This window comes from Calonectris borealis, chromosome 2 (assembly GCF_964195595.1).
Source record: "Calonectris borealis chromosome 2, bCalBor7.hap1.2, whole genome shotgun sequence".
In the NCBI taxonomy this organism is placed as follows: domain Eukaryota; kingdom Metazoa; phylum Chordata; class Aves; order Procellariiformes; family Procellariidae; genus Calonectris; species Calonectris borealis.
The window spans coordinates 132,784,750-132,805,461 of record NC_134313.1 but is presented as its reverse complement, the minus strand read 5'-3'; the positions used below and the strand labels follow the sequence as shown (position 1 = coordinate 132,805,461).

The window sequence follows — 20,712 nt, the reverse complement described above, 5'->3', positions numbered from 1 at the left end:
GGGCGAGACTGCCCATGCTTCAGCTGCCAGCACACAGCGATTTCTTAATTGCCCTTAAATTGTGAAATCCTGCAGCTGAGAGAGAAGCTGCATACGAGGGGCAAGGAGGGGTGCAACCGAACAGGAGGAGGCAAGGCATCAGGAAGCCTTACGCTCACTTGCTGGCGTGCCAGCCAAAAGGGGGAACTTCATCATAACCCTTAGTCCTGAATGCCACGGAGGTGGGTAGCGCATCAGACTTTTTAGTTTCAAAAGAGAGGAAAACAATGGGACAGAAGGACTCGGTGATTTCCATAATACAATCAGGATGTCCCTGCCATCACCTCTCAAAGTGCTGTTCCCTTCTGGAAATAACACACATCTACGTAGAGTCCCTCAACAGCCCTAAATAACAGGAGACGAGAAAGATTTTGCTGCTTCACATGCTAGGTAGGAGCAAATAGCTGAAGTTTCTATTGCATTACCTTGATTTCCAACATACTTGTGTAAGTGCTTGTGTGCCTTTGCTGGCCTGGTTTCCCTCACCGCATCTCGTCTATAAGTTTCCCAGTGAGCATGTTGGAAAAGCTTCCCAGTCCCTCTCTTTCTAAAGCAGCAAGAAATGGGAGGTGCTGTAGAGTCGCTGAGGAGACTGAGATGGGAATGAGATCACAGCGTTATGATCTTGTGCAGAACATGACATTTTTTTCTGGTGCATATGTCAAATGAATCAGACAATGGTGGTGTCAGGAAGATGGATAATGCTGTCGGCAAGGCTGGGAGAGGAGACAGGAAGATGTGTTAAGCACCAAAACAAAACGGTATTTATGCCTTTCTCCCACACTCAGTAGAAGTACACAAGAAATATTAAAAAAAGGAAGGTAGGGCAATAGCAGGAGCAGCCGGATCCCTGACGTACTTTTCAGAAGACTCGTCCGTGCTGTGAAGCACAGTGAGCACGGACAGATAACCGGTGTGCAGGAGTTGCCTGTTCCTGTGATCCTGGCAGCTGCTTCTGGTAGGTGGGAAGGTGTCTGGGTCTAGCATCGCCCTGTCCCCATGGGGGATGCGCACCTGACACACGACCCATTCTGCCTCCCTCAGGGTGCAGGGTAGTGTGGGGACCCTCTGCCTGCCTGTCCCCAGGCAGGGCACCTCTGCCAGGAATTTGCCCTTAAGTGGTTACTTCTGCCCTTTTTTCCCTTGGGCAGGAGGGACAGGGAAGAGTCCACAGTCAAGCGAGGCAGGATACTCTGTACCTGTCACTCAGTACTGGAAAGGAAATCCTGCTTGTGTGACAGCCACCGCAACTGTGGGTCTAGCCAGGCCCCTGACCCGTGCAAATTTGTTCTGTATCCTGTGGCACGTGCTGCGGGAAAGCCAAATCCAACTGTCCAGAAACGGCAGGATGAGTCAATGGCTTACCAAGCAGGCAGCATCCTTCCCTTCCCTGGGGAAGGTTGTTTTTTGGTTTGCTCTGACATGTTGCTCTGAAAACCAGTATTGCCAACAAGTAAGCATAGCATGTGCTAGAGAGTGAGCAGCTGAAATACTGCATTTTAGTAAGTCATTGCTTGTCAGCTGAGGCGTGGGAAGTGTGTGAGGATGCATTTCTAGCCCCTTCGAACACAAAGTAAAGCTTATTAGTAAAAATCATTAATTCAAATAAAAAAGAATAGTTGGGGGGTTGATTCTTTTTATCTCGTTTCACACTGTAGCTATCTTAAAGCATATTAAAAAAACCTCGTGGCACTGACAGAGTAGCTGGCTGGTATCTGGTAGAGGGTTGAGATGTTGCTGTTCCTGGAGCCTCAAATGGCTTTGAAATTCAATGCATCTGACCCAAGATACTGCTGTTTAAAAGCAGCTGATACACGTGGGGTGGTGAAAAACAAGGCAGCAACTTGAGCTGTGTATGAATGGAGGGGATGGTGTTGCAGGTGACGAACAAAGGGGGCACGGTGGAGGGCAGCAGCCTGAGGGATGAAGTCAAGGAAGAATATGGGGAAAGGTGGGAGGACGTAAGAAACCTTGCATGAGGGTGTAAAAGGACAGTATGTATCAATACTGATATGTTGAATCCTGAATATCCGTGATAGCCGTGCAGATAACTCTCAGCATAGATTATATTTATTTTAGAACAGGGAGAATTGACACAAAGTGAACCTGTTCACACTCTTTATGGTTTGTATCTATGTAATACATGCCATACCTGAGTGCATGTATTTAAAAAGTCAGTAGTCACTAGGTTTTCATAGGCAGATAATTGAAAGCTGTCTGCTGAATTAAAATGTTATTTTCATTTTTTTGGGTCAAATGCTGGAATTCAGCTTTAAAAAAATGTGAAATAACCCATAAGAACATTCTCATTTTATGTGTCCCTGTACTGTACTTTAAATTCTAGTCATTTCTTCAGGGAAAAAAATCCATGAATGCTTTAAAAATGTTTCAGGAATCACTTAACTTTAGAAATGAAGGAGAAAAATAACTTCACCTGAAACTACGTGGTAATGAACCAACGTCTAATTACCTGCATTGAATTCTCCAGTCAGGCCAATAGGCTAATGAACGTCAATACTCTTTCACAAAGAGCCCTGGGATGCCTAATGGCTGTAAGTGGTCAGGGCTTTGGTTTTACGTTTCAGAGCCTGGTTGGTATAATCTTGAAACAAAATCTACAGATCAGATCATATCATATCCTCTACGCAGTCAGTGTGTGTGTGCGTGCGTGTGTGTGTACGCCCTTGAGCACCGCACATCTGGGATGAAATCAAAGCACTTTTAAGTGCACATGTATCCCATTTCTGGCTTGCTAGTAGCCCTTTATATGTGCTGGGTTTAATCCAGGAAAAACGAGTATTCAAAAATCACACCAGTGAAGGAAAAAAAAAACACCCAAGTTTTATATACTTGGATGGCATTTTTCTTTGAATATGAATGACTTAATCATCATCAGCCTTAGTGAGAGGTGGGCGATGAAATTTCGGAAATCTTCTGACAGGGAAAGACTTTGGACCTGCTTTTCTCATGTCCTTGGTGTGAATATTATGCTCGTGAGAGGGAAAAGAAAAGCAAGCAACTTGCATCCTCAGCAAGAAACTGAAGTCACTCTGTAAGGGGTCTGCAGGCTTCAGAGCAGTATTCTGCAGAGAGAGTTTTGTGGTGCTAATCCTGTTTGATCTTTGAGTGCAGATTAAAATACCCAAACCCACAGTGTTCTTTCTAGCATTAAAGAGTGCTCTGATTTGCGGATTTGCTCCCTATCTGGCTTGTAGAGGAAATTCCCCAAACTTCCTCTGAAATCAATTCCCACTTTTCTCATTTAATACATTCATAAATGTTCATTGTGGGCTCAGGCAAGATATATATATAGCAGTGCAAGCGCTGAACAGGCACTTCCCACTTGCACTGTACTAGAAGATGGGAACATGATTTTAGAAACTTGGTTACAGCGTTTGCTTGCGGGAGTGAGGAAGACCTGAGCTCCAGCCCCTTTGCCCGAGGCTTTGCCGAAGTGTTTTATGTCCAATGTGAAGAAAGAGTCCATGGTCTCTCAGCTCGGGAATGAGCTGTAATACAGGCGTTAGAGAATATATCTGGAAGATGGGCAGTACAGACTCAGGTCCCCTCGAGCTCGAGTTTTCCCACTTTCCTGCAGGGTGCTATTAACACTGAGTGATTTTATTGCCACCTCCTTTTTCTGTTTTTTTTCACAGGTGACAACCTAGCATGCATGGGAATACCCCATAGATCAATCTGGCAGAGTAACTAAGCAAAAGACTGTCTATTTGGAGAATTAGGGTGCCACTTAGGTACGTGCCTGCCTACTGATAGCAGGCACAGGCAATTAATCCCCAAAGTGTCAGGCATTTTGCTGTCAGAAACCTGCCTCTCCAGGGGTAGGTAGCAGCTAAGTAGCAGCTTTCCTTTTGGACTCTGGCACGCAGAGGGGAAATCAGGCAGAAGTTGGTTGTATTTTTTGGATCCTTCCATTGGTATTGTATGTTGAAATTACATGACACCATTTGCCAGTAATAAATCACTTTGCTGTCTGTTGTGTGATTACATAATTAAATATCCCTTGTCACGGATACACATGCGGGGATCGGCTTAGACTTGGTGGGAATTAGGGGTTTGATTTTTTGAACTTTACATTTCCTGACTCCTGTGCAAATCAAATCCAGTTGTTTAACACTGCATTGAGAAATGATTCATGCAAGAAAGAGCGTATAGTGAGAAGCAAACTGTACTTTCAGTGTATTTGCTGTCTTGATTATAATTTACTTGTTCATTAAAAATGCGTGTAGAATAGGAATGAAGAATTTAGTATTTTTCTATTTCTAATCCATAAAAAGGTGGTGCATTGCACGAGGATAATGATGCTTATCTCCTTTGCAAGGTGCTTTGAGATGAGCGGAAGGAAATTGCTGGGTGGAGATGGGATGTAAACTCACTCGCGTTTTCGGCTCTCCCTGGAGCCGTGACCATTCTCAATGAAATGCCGTGATGGCAGTTCTGGCAGAATACCCTTGGGCCACCCTGGCTGCGACTTGCATTGGGCTACTTAAAACGGCCAGTCATCCGGAGAGGTGTCACTGGTATTGATATCTCCGGCAAGCGTGGCTGCTCGGAGCAACTCCGTGCCCTGCTTCAGGGACACTGAAGCAGCTCTTGCAGCTGACCCATCCTTGAACAGCATGGTGTCTATTAATTTTATTGCCGCTTTGATTGTTTGCAGTTGATTCTCGCTGCTTTCTGCTGAAGTTTAATTCAGTTTGCATTTGGAAGGACAAGGGAGCAAATTTGTTGTTTTTATTAGAGGCTAAGCTGCACTGAAGGCTGGATGATGATCCATTGTTCGTATTGTTACAAAATCCGACTAAGTAGGGAAGAAAGCACAAAGGAGGGGAAAAGTATAATTCAGATTTGCCAAACAGCCTGAGAATAATTAGAAGATTAGCAGTTTGGCGCTGTTTACTGGCGAGTTGTGAATTAAATGCATCCCCCTTTTCTCTTTACATTAGTTTAATGTGTCACTTCAGTTCTGGATTTCATGTCCTTCGCACACCTCTCACTCCTCCTTCGGTCAATATGCCCAAGTAGGAGCGAGCATTTAATGTGGCATCCGAGACTTCTAATCACCAGTCTCTGAAATGTGCTCATAAGTATCTGCAGTTCACTTATTGGGTGGAGATCAATCGCCTCCAGTTTGCTTTTATGAATGTGAGTGGAACATTTGCAAAGAGTGGTTTCTGTTATTTACACTGCGAAATGCTTGTAAGCAGCCAATTATAAAAGACCTGAGTGACATTTAGGCTTAAGTTCTCTCATTGCAGTCATAGTTGGAGGAAAGGATAAAATTCAGTGTGATGCTCTGAAATAGGCTGGGTGAAGGAAGTTCTGTTTGCAGCTTTAGCTGCATTCATCTTGGGTACGATGCTTAGAGGAGCACGAGTGAAAAAGAAAACCTTACCATCGCAGTTGAGAAAACAGTATTAGTACCACTGAAGTCGATGGTATGCTTGCCATGAAGTTTGGCTAATCAAGATTTTTACCCTGAGGTTGCTACCTAATTGCAGATGTGGGGGGATGCTTGATGTGTGTATTTTTTTCTGTTTTCCCACTCCTCTCTAGTCTCTTCTATCCCCTGTGGGGAACTATTTTCACCCCTGTATAATAGGGACTAGAATCACAGTCGCTAGTGCAAGAAAATGTCTTTGAGATCATATTCCATCTGCCTACAGGGCTCTGATATAATCTGATAAGAATACACCAGACATTAAGCTGATACTACAACTGGTCTTGTCTCTTCTCTAATTCAGTGGGATTTGGGCATGCAGACCAGAAGGGGAAGAGAGTTTTTTTCTGCGTGCAGCAATGCATGCTTATTCAGAACAATTCAATCTTATTCAAAACCAGCACTCCATGTCTGTCCCAACCTAAAATTCATCTGATATAATAGCTTATTGTTCGATGCAAGCACAGACCACTCAGGTAATAATATCTGTAAAATTGGAGGAGATTTTTGTCATTTCTCCACTGAGGAATAAATGGGAGAAAGTTGTAGTTTATTGTCATACACAGATGGCATATAATATAATATTTATAGCCTGTTGTACTATAAATATAACATGCTATTAATACTATAAATATTTATATACATATGAAAACCCTCAAATTATCTGAGTTTTTAGTTGTGGGAAAAGCAACCTCCAAATTTACAGTTTTATTTATCTTTTTTCTTCTTTCTCCTAACAAACTGAAAAAATGCTGTCTGTTTTTCAAACTGAAAAAAATGGTGAAAGGTGGGGCAAAAACCAAGGCAACCAATGTCATGATAGAGAAAAATTAGAAAGCAGCAAGATCCTGAACTGCAGAAGTGTTAGGGAAGCTGATACTATTTTTCATTCATGATCTCAAATGCTTGTAGCCCATTTTTGGCAGACTTAGGGTTTGCCCAGAGATGTTCAGTGAATAAATTATGATCTCTGTTGATAAAAAGAAACATCAAGCAAAATTCACTGCACCATGATGTCAGGCTTCAGATGGAGGAAGCACTGTGAAAACTGTCTGTTTCCAAAAAAAACAATATTCCAGGTACAATAATAACTTTTTTGAGGTGTTAACTTCATACGACATTCAATGGGGTGGCTTCAGAGTAAATGTGTCAGTTAGGGGCGTTACCATGAGCAATAGGGAAACCTGTGGAGCACTAATATCCAGTGTTTCTATTTCCTCGTAAGCATCAAAGATGAGAGTTTATCTGCTTCTGGCTTCCTGTAGGATCAAAAGAGAATTTTCTTTATTCACTTGATCAGAGGCAAAGCAGGCTGTTCTCTGTGAAAGATTTCTCATGTTGTCTGTGTCACTGACAGCCATTAATGGAAATGTCATGATCGAGTGGAAATCAGCTGTAACTGATGTTGGTCACTATGTTACTTTGACGAAATAATAAAAATTACCAGTAAGGGCCAAAAGCCAGGTAAGATGAGCACCTCTTCGAAGGTTTCCTCTTCGCTTGAGGTTGATGGGAATTTTTTTAAAAAATGCACTGTAAAAGGGAGAGAAGAGGGATTGTGCCCTAAAAAACACTGCCACTGAGGCTAGCAGAAATTTCATTTTTTGGTGAGAGCAGATCTCTCTTTTGAAGAGAGTGATCCCTCTGTTTCAGCCCCAATTTGTGAACTGCCAGGTACCCGCAGGCTCTGGTGAAGTCAGTCACACAGTTCCTGAAAAACTGAACGGCCGCAGGATCGGGTCCTGGGCTATCATTTCATTCTAGAGGGGATTTGCTAATGTAGTCAGTCCAGTAAGCTCAATTTTGATACCATCGCATTTTATTTGACACTAAACTAAAACAGCTGCTTGCAATTAGCACACATAAAAAGAACAATAACAAAAATGCAGCCTGCCCTTCCAGCTCTACACATACTCAATGCAAAGAGTTCACCAAGTTCTGGTGATTTTCCCTCCCTGTGCTCTAACTAAAACATCCAAAACAATTGATCTCGCTGAAGACCAAACGGAAAAAAAAAATGTTTATCGTTCCCCAAATGTTTCTGATGGGCAGCAGCGACTGGTTAATGGAAGATAAACGTTGCTCCGGGTGCGTGTGCAGGCAGGGCTCTCGCTGCTGCGGAGCTGATCTAAGCACGAAGTTAAAGGGCGGCGAGGGCTGGGCGATGGCTGTTGCTGTGCTGGGACAGGATGAGGTAGAGAGCTGGTTTCTTACCAGGACTGGGATCCAGGGCAGCTGGCCCACCCTCCCATTGGGAGCAGTGAACAAGGAGCTTGTAAAATACACAGACCAAATGGAAATGACCCCTATTGACTGAAACCAGCTGCATGTCAGACCTCTCACTGTCTCTCTTGATTTGCTATCTCAAATAAATGGATGTGGTAGAAGGGGCTATGGAAAGAAAACAAAATAATTTATTCTCCTTGAAGTCGCGCCACACTAATAAGCCACAGTTTTTACAGCTGAAAAAAAATGTTTATTCGCAGATTAAGTTTTTCCCTCCTTTTTTTTTTTTTGGCTTTGAAAGCCTGCAGTTTAGAGTAAGACATGCTGTAGTTCAGTTTCAGAGGTCTTTGACAAATATAGTATTGGTAGATTTTGTTAGGTATTCATCACACAAAACTGCTGGCTAATGAGAGCTTGGTTTTCTTGCATTTCGATTCAGAAAACAAAGTTACGACAGCTTTTGTTGGTGCTTTAGCTTAGATCTGCATGGTGGCTCAGCCCCATGAAAAAGGTCTTAGCGAGTTTTGAAGAAGAATGACGTGCAGAATGACTTGACTTATTCATGTGTAGTTTTCCATATTTTTCCTAATACACTCCTGACTAACACCAGTTATTCTGAGCATCGTGAAGAGCTGCTTGCAGTAACTAGGGTAGCACTTGAATTCGGAAATGTTAAGGATGACAGCTGCTCAAATCCTCCATTTTATACCCAGGATGGGTTACTGCTATTGATGTTAGATTGAGCTCTGTCCTGACTTTAGAGGTAGGGAAGGAGGTATTTAACCTCGTTGCCATAGTTGCCTCGATCTCTTTTTGAGAAGATCGTCAGGTTGTGACACATGCCGTAGTAAGGTCATGGTTTGATAGGCTTTCGTAAGGAAACGTCTTAAAAGTCATCGGTCTAGTTTTCTTTCACACAAACTGAGGGACTGATATGTTTTGCAAATGTATCTTTTCTTTTTTTTTAAAGTCTTGTTCAGCCAATTGACCGTTAGTGAAATAAGCCACCAAATTTGGATTAATGGATCTATTAGAGTGTCTCGGTAGAATGACCTTCATGAAGTCTGCAAAAACATGTGGGATACAAAAATTTGAGGATCATACTTTGAATTGACCCTGTTACTTCTTTTTGCCATCCACAACCTTCTTTTTTTTTCTCCAATATTTTTCTTTTTTTTTTCTCCTTAAGAATTTGTTTCTTCCTCACTCCCAGGTGCACAAACACAACAGGGTAGCAGCTTTGAACATAGGAGGCTTTACCTGTGGCCTTGCAGTGGAGTTGCAGAGACAGATGTTATTTCACTATCAATTGGATCGAAATTCCCGTCTATAGGTTCTGAGTGTCCTGGCAGTCACTCTCTTTGCTTTAAAGACAGAACCAAAATGCAGCTCAATCTGGTCATTGCTCCTCCACTGGCAGATTTTAGCCCTGTTGGCTTGTAGGATCTTGTGACCGTCATCTGTGACCCACAGATATTGCTATGGGGAAAGGCACACCTCTGTTCCTGTACCACTACTGTTTCTTGCTGGCTGTACTATAGGTGGCATCTCTTACTGATGAGCTATCTGCTATTCATTATATCCTCTGGCTGCATAATGAATTACGAGCTAGTTGATGGGTTATTCAGGTCATGCTAGTCTGGCGTCAAGTGATACCGTGGACCTCCTTCCTTCCATTTTTATCTTACAATTTTCCGCTGACTAATTACTTGCATTGGTGAGAGTAAACCAAGCTTACGCTGACTTCTTAAAAAATGTAAAGAGGTAAAGAGGTCTTGGGTGGCTGCCTGTAAAGAATTTCTATGTTGAGCAAGATGCAGAACCACGGATGCGAAGGAGGTTTCCATGGGTTTGGAAGGAGCTCTTCTCCTAGTTGACATCTGTCAGGCTCTACCTTTGGCACACTCTTCTAGGATGCCGGTGATTTCAGCAGTCCTAGGGTAGGGTGACACCAGTGAGGTGTCTGTATGCCAGTACAGCTCACAGCTTTGGGATGACCCTCTAATTGCGCTGAAAGGGAACCTTTTCTTCTCTGTATTTCAGCTATAGCTTTAGTACACAAGGGCCCTATCCTGCAGTCCAAAATGTGGCAGTCCTTCCCATTGGCCTTTGGTGGCGTTCAGGTAAAAGTGAACAAATCCCATTGATATTAAGAAGGGGCTTGCCCTGGTCAGGACTCCAGGGCCCAATCCGGTGACAGTACAAAACATGAGGAGTACAAAACAGAGAGAGGGATTAGCATGTGATAACAACACAGCAGATGTTTGAATTTTCCGGCAAAGAAGGAGGGTCAGGTTGAGGCCACCCTCGTTATTTTCCTGCCTTTCTGATGAAAGACCAGGTTGGGTGCTAGTACAACTGGAGAATATATTTGAGCCTGAATTTGAAAAACACATCAATGCAATATATTTATCAATGAGTCTTTTAAATAATATCTGTAGTAAAAACAAGAGGGGAACTTTGTTTCACCTTTATTTTAATCAGACTTTCCTTTTTAAAAGTTGCAAGAATACAAGCTTGATGAAGCTAACGATACTGAGCTGGCCAAAGAGAAAAAGATGAGAGCCAGATATTTTTCCTCAACAGCACAGTAGGAAATATATAAATGTTAAATTTCAGTTCAGATGTTTGTGTCTTTACATATTTACAGTGGAAAACTAGATTAGAGACCAAGAAAATGTTCTTTCTCAAACTGAAATAAGGTGCCTCTTATCAAGGGAACAGCAAGAAAAAAACCTAAATAAATCTCAAAACACAGGACAAGGCACTGTTTCTACAACAGCAGAAATCTTATTCTGATTGCTCAGATCATCATGTGTGAATGTTGAATTTTCTGCCTTGTTCTGTTCCAGAGACTGAAGGCAGCGCTGACTCATCATCCTGCCGCCATGTCGAACGGGAATATGAACACCATGGGCCACATGATGGAAATGATGAGCTCGCGGCAGGACCAGACGCCACACCATCATATGCACTCACATCCTCATCAGCACCAGACGCTGCCACCTCATCACTCATACCCGCATCAGCACCAGCATCCGGCACACCATCCTCATCCTCAGCCTCATCACCAGCAGAATCATCCCCACCACCACTCCCACTCGCACCTTCACGCGCACCCGGCACATCACCAGACCTCACCGCACCCCCCGCTGCACTCAGGCGGACAAGCACAGGTAGACCTTCATGCCATGCTGCAACGCTGAGTTTTGCTGTTATGTGGAGTTAAAGCCCGATCCTTGTATTGTTTGTTCTTGCACGCATGTCTTGTTAGATACAAGCCCCTCAGGCTTCTCATAAATGTCCGCTACTGGTGGGGGAAGCACAAACTTTATTCAGAAAATGGAGTGAAGCAACAACTTCTTTTGTTGCTTAATTTGCTAGACATTTGTAATATCTTTCTTAATAAGGACCTCCAAGGTTTTTCAGTGCTCTGAGCTCTGCAGATTGCCACATATCTTTTTATGGACGAGGTATATTATGGAGATTAGCATATTTATATGTTGCTTGATGTGCTTGAACCTAAACTTCTCAGGCCAAGATTTAAAGAGCTGTATGTGTTCTACCTGCAGAAATACATAGCACTTCACTTTAGTGAAGTAAAATGGCACTGGTGGGGGGAGGGTGTGGCGGGGGGTGTGTGTGTGTGGTTTCTTTTTTTCAAGACTGGAGATAGTGGAGGTAGCTTTAAGGTAAGATACATTGGCTTAAAGGAGAAGAAGAAAGGATCCAGACCCTGTGAAGGGGATAGCAGCCCCCGGCTGCAGAGTATGAGAGAAAGCCAAGATCAGCAGGGAGTGCAGGCAATAGTTGGTGGATGTTGTGACAGGAGAAAAAGATGATGAAGCCAGTCCAAGGAGAGAGATTTAAACCGGGAAGGCAATTGTGATTTGGATTCCGATGACGAGAACTCAGTGAAGGTCTTCGTTGAATGAGATGAAGGTCTCAATTTTTGGACCAGGTATATTGGCTTCAGCAATTTGGATAATTCAATATCTGAACTGAATGTTTCTTGAACTAATGAACTAGTGAGCATGGATTTTAGCAGAGCCGTTTTTAAGAGGAATTCTATTAATGTCTTAAGACGATAGGCTTCTGCATAGGATCACACAAGAAAAATAAAGCTCTGGGGCCAGTGACTGTAACATGTCAGGTCAGGGGAGCGAATTTAAGGAGGACAAGCGGGCAGTGCATAGAATGAGGACAAAGAGGAGTGCCAGCCATAAGAAGTTCAATCTGTGAAGTATTGTGTTGCTTGCAAATACCTTTCAGACAAGCTCTTAGAAAACATTAAAGAAAATGAGAGGATTTGGCTGACATCCCAGTGTCCCACAACATTAACTATTTACTAACATCTAGCTTTATTATTGCAGAGGCTGTAAGCACATGGGATTTCCCTAAAGCATTTGCTAATGTAAAATGAATTGTCAGCTTTAGAGAAACAGTCTAAATAAGAGAGCAGCAGACTCCCCTGTGAGAAGATGTCCAGAGCTTTCCTAAGTTTAGTTCAGTTTTTACTTTCTGAATTCAATTATTTTCCCATCTGTTAATGAGTTATTTTCCTTGGAGTTGTTTAAAAACTCCAATAAAAAGACATTATCTCATAACAGAGAAACCAAAAGTAACCTGATGGCTGTCTTGGAAATCCATGAGAGAGTAAGGATGAAGTTGTGCTTAGCAGACTGAGGACCCCATGGATGAGATGGAGGAAGTCACTTAACCTCTCTGAGGCTTTTAAAACAAGGGTAATAGTACTGACACCTCACCGAGGGGTTGGGAGGATAAACATGTTAATGCAGGTGAGGGAGTCAGATACCACAGTATGGAGCACTGCTGCAAAACATCCATATTACCACTTTTAACAGGTGAGGAGAAAACACCTACAAGAGAAAACAAACCTCCAAAGTTTAAGGATAAGACATCGGACACTGAGCCGGTGTGCTGCAGCCACCTACAGAAAAGAATAGAATAGAATAGACTATAGAATGGACTATTTCAGTTGGAAGGGACCTACAATGATCATGTAGTTCAACTGCCTGACAATTCAGGGCTGACCAAAAGTTAAAGCATGTTATTAAGGGCATTGTCCAAATGCCTCTTAAACACTGACAGGCTTGGGGCATCGACCACCACTCTAGGAAGCCTGTTCCAGTGTTTGACCACCCTCTCAGTAAAGAAACGCTTCCTAATGTCTAGTCTAAACCTCTCCTGGCACAGCTTTGAACCGTTCCCACATGTCCTATCACTGGATCCCAGGAAGAAGAGATCAGCACCTCCCTCTCCACCTCCCCTTCTCAGGAAGCTGTAGAGAGCAATGGGGTCGCCCCTCAGCCTCCTTTTCTCCAAACTAGACAAGCCCAAAGTCCTCAGCCGCTCCTCACAGGACATTCCTTCCAGCCCCTTCACCAGCTTTGTTGCCCTCCTCTGGACGCATTCAAGGACCTTCACATCCTTCTTAGTGGGGCCCAGAACTGCACACAGTGCTCCAGGTGAGGCGGCACCAATGCTGAATACAGCGGGACAATCACCTCTTTTGGCCGGCTGGTTATGCTGTGTTTGATGTGTCCCAGGATGCGGTTTGTCCTCTTGGCTGCCAGGACACACTGCTGGCTCATTTAGAGCCTGATGTCGACCAGCACCCCCAGGTCCCTTTCTGCAGGGCTGCTCTCCAGCCACTTCTCTCCCCGTTTATACTTGTGCCTGGCGTTACTCTGTCCTAGGTGCATTTGGACTTGTGAAATTTCATCCCATTAATCATAGCCCAATGCTCCAATCTATCTAGATCCCTCTGCAAGGCCTCTTGTCCCTCAAGAGAGCCAACAGCATCTCCCAGTTTAGTATCATCAGCAAACTTGCTAATGGTGCCTTCAACTCCTGCATCCCGATCATTGATAAATGTATTGAACAGACCTGGCCCTAGAATTGAACCCTGAGGAGCACCGCTGGTGACCGGTCGCCAGCCAGGTGTAGCCCCATTCACTACAACCCTTTAGGCTCTGCCCTTCAGCCAGTTCCTCACCCAGTGCACCGCAAACCCGCTCGTCCCACAGTTGGACAACTTGTCCAGAAGGATGCTGTGAGGGACAGTATCAAAAGCCTTACTAAAATCCAGAAAATCTACATCCACTGCCTTCCCTTCATCCACTAGGTGGGTGACCTTATCATAGAAGGATACCAAATTAGTTAAACAGAACTTTCCCTTTGTGAACCCATGTTGACTGTGCCTGATGATTGCACTGTTCTTTAAATGCCTTTCAATAGTACCCAGTATAATCTTCTCCATAATTTTTCCAGGAACTGAGGTTAGACTAACAGGTCTGTAGTTCCCTGAGTCTTCCCTCACACCGTTTTTGTAAATTGGAATAACGTTGGCTACCTTCCGGTCAGCAGGGACCTCCCCAGACTCCCAAGACCTTTGGTAGATGATCGAGAGGGGTCCTGCCGTAACATCCATCTCTTCCTCTTAACTTACGTACTGCTGAAGACAGGTTTGAGTTATTCCACTTAGGACAGCCTTGACTCCTTATGCTTTGTATTCGCCGTTAGCTAGGCACCCCGAAAGATTCGCAGGCGGGCAAGAAGAAATATGGGCACCAGGGTAGGTAGGCTGACTGGCAGCCACAAAGCTATGTCAGATTCACTCCAGTCTCGAGCCGGGCCTGCAGTCAGATGAGCTTTGCCATGCACAGCATGTTGCTGGAGGCAACGGGCCCCATAAGGGATCAAGGAGGTCTTCACCTTGTCCATAGGTGTAAGTGTCTCCAAGAGGATGGGGCCAGAGGGTGATGGCTGACGAGGCTGCGCAGGACTCCTAGGGTCAGCGGCTTCCCCGGGCAACAGAGCTCTTGCTGCACGCCTGCTCCCATGGTGCGAAGGCAATAGTGATTTCTGAACAGATGCATTAGTGGGGAGAAAAGAAGGGGTTGCTGAGTAATAACCACATGTTATTACTTTCTAAGCTCATCCATAGTCCCCATGGTAATGGCCTCTTTGGGGGTCAGATTGCTCCAGCAGACGTTAATTTTATGGTGCATTTTACTAATTATTAACCTCCTTATTCTTCTGAGCCAGTTTCTTCCATTCCAAACCACCTGCCAAATGACAGCATGGTCCACGCCGCTGTGAGCTGTGTGCTCCCATGCCGAGACTGTTGTTATTCTACACCACACCCTTCTGTAATGCCAGAATTCATTTCATGCTTTTCAGCTACCATTTTGATACACAGGAGCCCAGTGAATTATGCTTTCGTAGAATGAATGAATGGGTATTAGTTTTGTAGTAAGTTGCAAAGAACAGAGAGTACTGGATGAAGGATAAAAGTAGAAATCACCTTCTGATAGGTATCTTTCTGAGAAAGAGAGGTATTTTATCAAGTTGTAGCTGTGTTGCCTCAGCTACTACAAAAATGACACTATTATTCTTGTGTTGGTCCCATGAGGGTTTCTTCGTATCAAACTTGCCAGAGTGATAGCTTAAGCAGAGTAGGGGTTTGGATGTTGTTTCATTCTGTTAGCTGTCCTACGTTTGTCTTCATTATGGATACGTGATTAGCATCCTCTAAAAAAAATATTAACCTCAATTTTAATATATGTTCATTTTCTTTCTTATGTCCCTAGGCAGGGCAGCAAAATCCTGCTAGAGAATGATACTTAGACAGTTACTAAGATATAACCTAACAGATTTCAGGGTTAAGAGCTATCTAGTAAGAGTCAGTTAATTATCCCACGTGACATTATTAGTGACGTAATGGCAACCTTTATCTGCCAGAGGTAGAGAGAAGATTTTGTTGTTCTGAAAATGCGCTCTGACTGCCCAAAGACTGACTGCTACATTCTGAAAACAAAATGACTCACTAGCTTTTCAGCAGAAAGTGACGATATGAGGGGAAAGAGGAAAAAAAGAAATCTATAGTTACCTTTTTCTGCCTGCGTAGCAGACCTGACTGGGAGAGTTAGGAAACAAGAATTTTTAATGCTGGATGACAAAGGAGAGAAATGGGATAAGGAAAGCTTTTGGTGTCCAGAAACGTAAATAACAAATCTTTGAAATTCCGAAAGGTGTTGTGTGTGAGAAAACAAAAGGCCTTTGATGAGACGTTGACATTAAAAGGGATCTCTGCGGCCTCTGCTCAGACATCTTGCTAAAGAGGCAGTGTGCCCAGCCCCGGTGGAGGGGAGCAGCTGGCATCCCTCGGCAGCGATCTCCCGGAGGCAGTCTGGGGATGCTGGCAGGGACGGGGACAGGGACAGTGGCCGGCGGTCCTGCACGGCGCTGGCTGGTGATCCTGCGCGGCGCTGGCAGCTGCAGCTTCTGCAGCTGCCATAGCCCTGGGACTCCAACCCCCGGTGTGGACAGAGGGTTGGAGATTTTAGCAGTGAACATACGGACTTAATACAAGCTGAAATTTTAAAAATCAATCAGAGTGTGCAGGGTGGCTTATTTATTTTTAGAAGGTTATTTTTTTAAAAACAGTTTTCTGCTCCTGCGAGAGAGATTTCCCTGACTGTGCAACATAAAGCTGGGAATAAATTCGACTTTATGCAAAAAGCGTTATCAGATGCACAGAATAATTACACATAAAATTGCCACTCTAATTGACACAAGTCAGCTGGGGGAGGGAGCAAACTCTTCTTCGCAGTTTGTGGCGAGATTCTAGACAGAAAAGCGACCTCGCAAGACGATAGTATCATTTTAATTGAGACAGACAGAGGTGTTAGGCAAATACATGTTAATTGCCGCAATTGAAATTCAGGGCTCAGTCTGGCAAAGCGCTGAGTACGTCCACTCCCTGGAGTCAAAAGGAAGCACCTTGGAGGTTTGGGCCTCTGCCAGAACAAGAGGGTTAATTTTGAGTCAACAATTCAGGTTTCCAGACTGTTCCAGGCTGTGCCGGAGCGGCGGCAGCAACGTGAGCAGCGGCAGCGGCTCCCGCCATGCGCGAGCAATGGGACCCGTGGGTCGGGCTGCCGAGCCCCCAGCACAGTCCAGAGCCCCGTGGCCTGGGCGCCACAGGGAGGCAGGGCAGAGATCCAAAAGCTGGCTATTCCCAGGCAGCTGCACATTAAGTCTGATGCTGGTTCCTGACAGGGACATGGGCATGTGTTTTATCCACTCAGGAGTGGGAGCACAGACTACATGGAGCTGCCCCCGCCACCTGCCTTTTCTGTAATGGCATAGGTCAGTTACTCCCAGGAGCAGGATCAATACTCTCCCGCACTTGAAAAAGCATAAATACATATTTTTCCATAGTTTTGTAGCAGCGGGACTGGATGTGGTGTGCCTTTGCTGTCAAAGCCAGGCTGCTGAAAAAAAAGGAAGTACAGCGTCCATGGGGGTCAAATGGAAATGCCTGAGAAGGGGAGTATCCCTTCTCCACGCAGTGCAGGGATACCAAAATGCAAGTTCGAGTTCAGGCACCTAAATCCTTTCTTTTGCCCCCAGCTGAGGGGCACCAAGGTCTGCTGGCCTTGCCCCATCCCAGCCCGCGGCTTCCCAGCTCCGCTCAGGTGTAAGGAGCGCTGCAGCTCCTGTCTCCAGAGGTGGTAAAGCATGAGACAGAGATGGAGGAGCCTGTGAAATAGAAATGTCCTAAAATTTTGGAGGCAATTTAAAAAAAAAAGAAAGAAAGAGACAGAAATAAGGCCCCTACAGTCTTCTGCTTTGATTAAAACAGTTGCTGAGAGAAACTTGACATTTCAGGTTTGAAATAGGTGGTGGCAGAGAAAGTACCTAAGTGAAATGTTTTTAATAACTGTAAGGGGAAAAATATTTTCCCTACTAATATTCAGAGGATCATTTCAAAAAAATCTCCCCTTTGACCACGGCAAGGATCTGCCAGCAGCTAATTTCAGTGGCATCTGGCGCAGCCTTTCGCCTTGCGCCTGTTGCAGACCTCGCCGGGGAGCAGGACGAGCGTGTGAGATTTCCCTTCCCCTTTCAGCATCCCCCTCCACAACTTTCCCCCCTCACCACCCCCTGCCAAACCTCTTCTTCCCCGCCAGGTTTCGCCGGCGGCACAGCAGATGCAGCCCACGCAGACGATACAGCCGCCGCAGCCGACCGGAGGTCGCCGGAGGAGGGTGGTGGACGAAGACCCGGATGAGAGGAGGCGGAAATTTCTGGAAAGGAACCGAGCCGCCGCCACGCGCTGCAGACAGAAGAGGAAGGTCTGGGTGATGTCACTGGAAAAGAAAGCAGAAGAGCTCACCCAGACAAACATGCAGCTTCAGGTGCGAGCCACTGTCTGCGCCCCCGAGGACAACAGAGGGGCTCTTTGTGCTCGGAGGGGCCGGCGGGGCCGGCGGGCCCTCGCCGCCTTCGGGGCTGCCCCGGCACAGCCGGCTCCTAGCGGGAGCGCAGGCATAATCAAAGTCGATTAATCAGGATGTGTGTGCTTCAATTAAAGAAATAATTGCATTTTAGCGGGATAAGCCAGGAAAAAGCTGTCTTGGGATTTAGAAGCCTGCGCTGGACAGAGTTGTATTTATTTTCTTTTCTTGTCACCGCTTTTTGTGGGGATTTTTTTTGGAAGTGCCATTAACTCGGCTGTAAAAGACTTCTTCAGAGCAGGGCATGTAGCTAAACCCTCATTCAAAGCCATCGAGATAGGAGCGTAAATAGATCGGTCTACCAGTAAGGAAAAGAATGAAGTGGATGGATGAAAATACCCTGACTTAATATAATAAAAGCCCTTCTTACCGTGGTGCCCTTCTTATGGTGGGCACAGTACTTCTGCCCCATCCAGAGGTGTGCCTGTGTGCTGCCAAGAGCAGAAAGACCATTCGCATAATGGCACCCCCCCAAAACACCGAGGTGTGAGCAGCACCCAGGCGCCGGCCGTGGCGGAGCCGTAGGTGACGTGCTGTAGGTGACAGCAGCCCTGCCACCGCGCCGCCCAGCGCGGCAGGCTGCCATTTCCCCCCACAGGTCTGGCCTCCCCGTCCTGATGCAGAGAGCCAGAGTATTTCCCGAGTGGATTAAAACACTGACTAAAGTATCTCTGGTGCTGTGAAGGGTTAGTTCGCTTGTCAGCTTAAGTCATCAAATCTGGAAGCCAAATTGCCTTCAGAAGAAGTTATAAAATAATGTCATGGACAAATGTTAACGTAAACCCAGCGCACGAGCACCGAGTGCCATTTTTGCTGAGTTCTTCTGAAGTTGTGGAGCAGCGTCTGTGTTCTTGGGTTTAAACTTTGCAGAAGAGCCTGGTTTAAGCTTTGTGGCAAACCAAACCCTCTCTTTCTTTTCTAGAACGAGGTTTCCATGCTGAAAAATGAGGTAGCACAGCTGAAACAGTTATTGTTAACACATAAAGACTGTCCGATAACAGCTATGCAGAAAGAATCGCAAGGATATCTAAGTAAGTAGCTGGTATGTTTGCACTGTCTCCACACTCCTCACAGGAAAGCAAAGTTTCTAATTCTTCCCTCCAGAACCCCTTCTTGGTCATATTCTCACTTGAACCCGTCTTCTCAAACATCATCCGAGCCGTCCAATCTCCTGCCCTTATTTATCCAGCCCCGCTCAAAACCAAAAAAGCCCTGGTTTGCATCCCACACAGCAGAGCTAGCCTTCCCCACCCCTCCCTTCGGCAAGGAGATGCACACGGATGGACGCTCGCTCCCCCGTGGAGGATCCCGCTTGAACTCACAGCTCCAAACCTGCAAGAGTCCTCCTGGGCGCAGCACTGCCAGCACCTTAAAATAACTCTCAAAAGGAAAGTTAAAAAGGAAAACATTACAGTCCCCTCCAGCGAAAATGGTCCTGTGCTCTGACAGTGGCACAGACCAGGCGTGGCGCAGGTTTGCAAGGTTTGTTAACTCTTTTTTAACTCTTATCTTCCATTTTTTTCAAAAGATCTCATCTAATGGAGACGTTGAATTGCTTCTGTCTAGTTGATGGATTTTAGGAGTGTAGTAATTTGGGGACAAATTCTTTGCTTGGCTCTAGAATGGCTCAGAAGAGCCTCGGGGTTAATATTTGCTAAATTGCGGCATTCTCTTAAAATAGAGCTCATTTCTGTCTCCTCTGCATCACTATGCATCTGGCTCTTTAACAGTACTCAAAGAAAAAAATACATAATTGCATTACATGCCTATCAACTGTTGCTTGAATTAGATTTTCTGTGCTGCAGTGCACTGCACTCTAATTTTGATTCTTGCTGGAGCGAATAAAGCATTTAAGCATCCCAACTGGTTTTATAGACCTTAAGATATCGGACCTTTTATCCTGACATTGGTTTCATAATCATTAAGGTCTTGGACTTTTTTCAAGGTCCCAACTCCTCAAGTCAGGTTGATATCAGAGAAGCTGGCTTAAAAAAAAAAAAAACCAAAAACTGCAAAAGATCAGAAGACAGGCAGTGTTGGATAACAGTGTGTTTTGAAATCCTGGGACTTGTGCATGCCTCTGGTTGTTAGTATTGCTGCCATAGTAGTACATCCCTTTTCCAGGAGTGTCACCCAGCCTGGGCTTGTTACTCGGATGGATAATTGAATGTGCGTTGTCTCTGTCCCCTCATCCCCTTCCCAGGTCCCGAGAGCAGTCCTCCCGCGAGCCCGGTCCCAGCTTGCTCCCAGCAGCAAGTCATCCAGCACAACACTATCACAACCTCCTCCTCCGTCAGCGACGTCGTGGGAAGCTCCACTCTCACCCAGCTCGCCAGCCACAGAACAGACATCAACCCCATCCTTTAAAAGTGGTTGATCAGAAACTGCTAGGGGAGTGTGGTAGCGTATCAAAGCGTCCTCTGTGCTAAGAACATTTGCAACCGTAACTCAAGCCTGGAAGATTCCTCAGTTCTTGAAAGACTCTGGCTTTCATTTTTATAGTTATTAAAATGTCTTTTATACTTAGTTACATAAAAGGGAGTTATGCAATTAATATGCTATCAGCTTGAGAAATGCTTTGGTGCTTTCTCCGGTTTTTTTGGTACCAGTTACTTGTTTATAAACCTAACTGTTTCTGTACATAGTCACGTTTCCTTCTCA

The 20,712-nt window shown here is 45.0% G+C and overlaps 1 protein-coding gene across 1 annotated transcript in view; it reads left to right on the top strand.

The window, feature by feature from the left end:
* Positions 1–20,433, top strand: part of CREB5 (cAMP responsive element binding protein 5) — a 219,689-nt gene extending 199,256 nt beyond the window's left edge. Inside the window, exons 8-11 of the mRNA XM_075143491.1 lie at positions 10,576–10,899; positions 17,725–17,952; positions 18,974–19,082; positions 20,255–20,433. Coding sequence (XP_074999592.1) covers positions 10,576–10,899; positions 17,725–17,952; positions 18,974–19,082; positions 20,255–20,418 — 825 coding nt within the window. The 3' untranslated portion in view covers positions 20,419–20,433. The remainder of the gene's footprint in view (positions 1–10,575; positions 10,900–17,724; positions 17,953–18,973; positions 19,083–20,254) is intronic.
* The last annotated feature ends 279 nt before the right edge of the window (positions 20,434–20,712 follow it).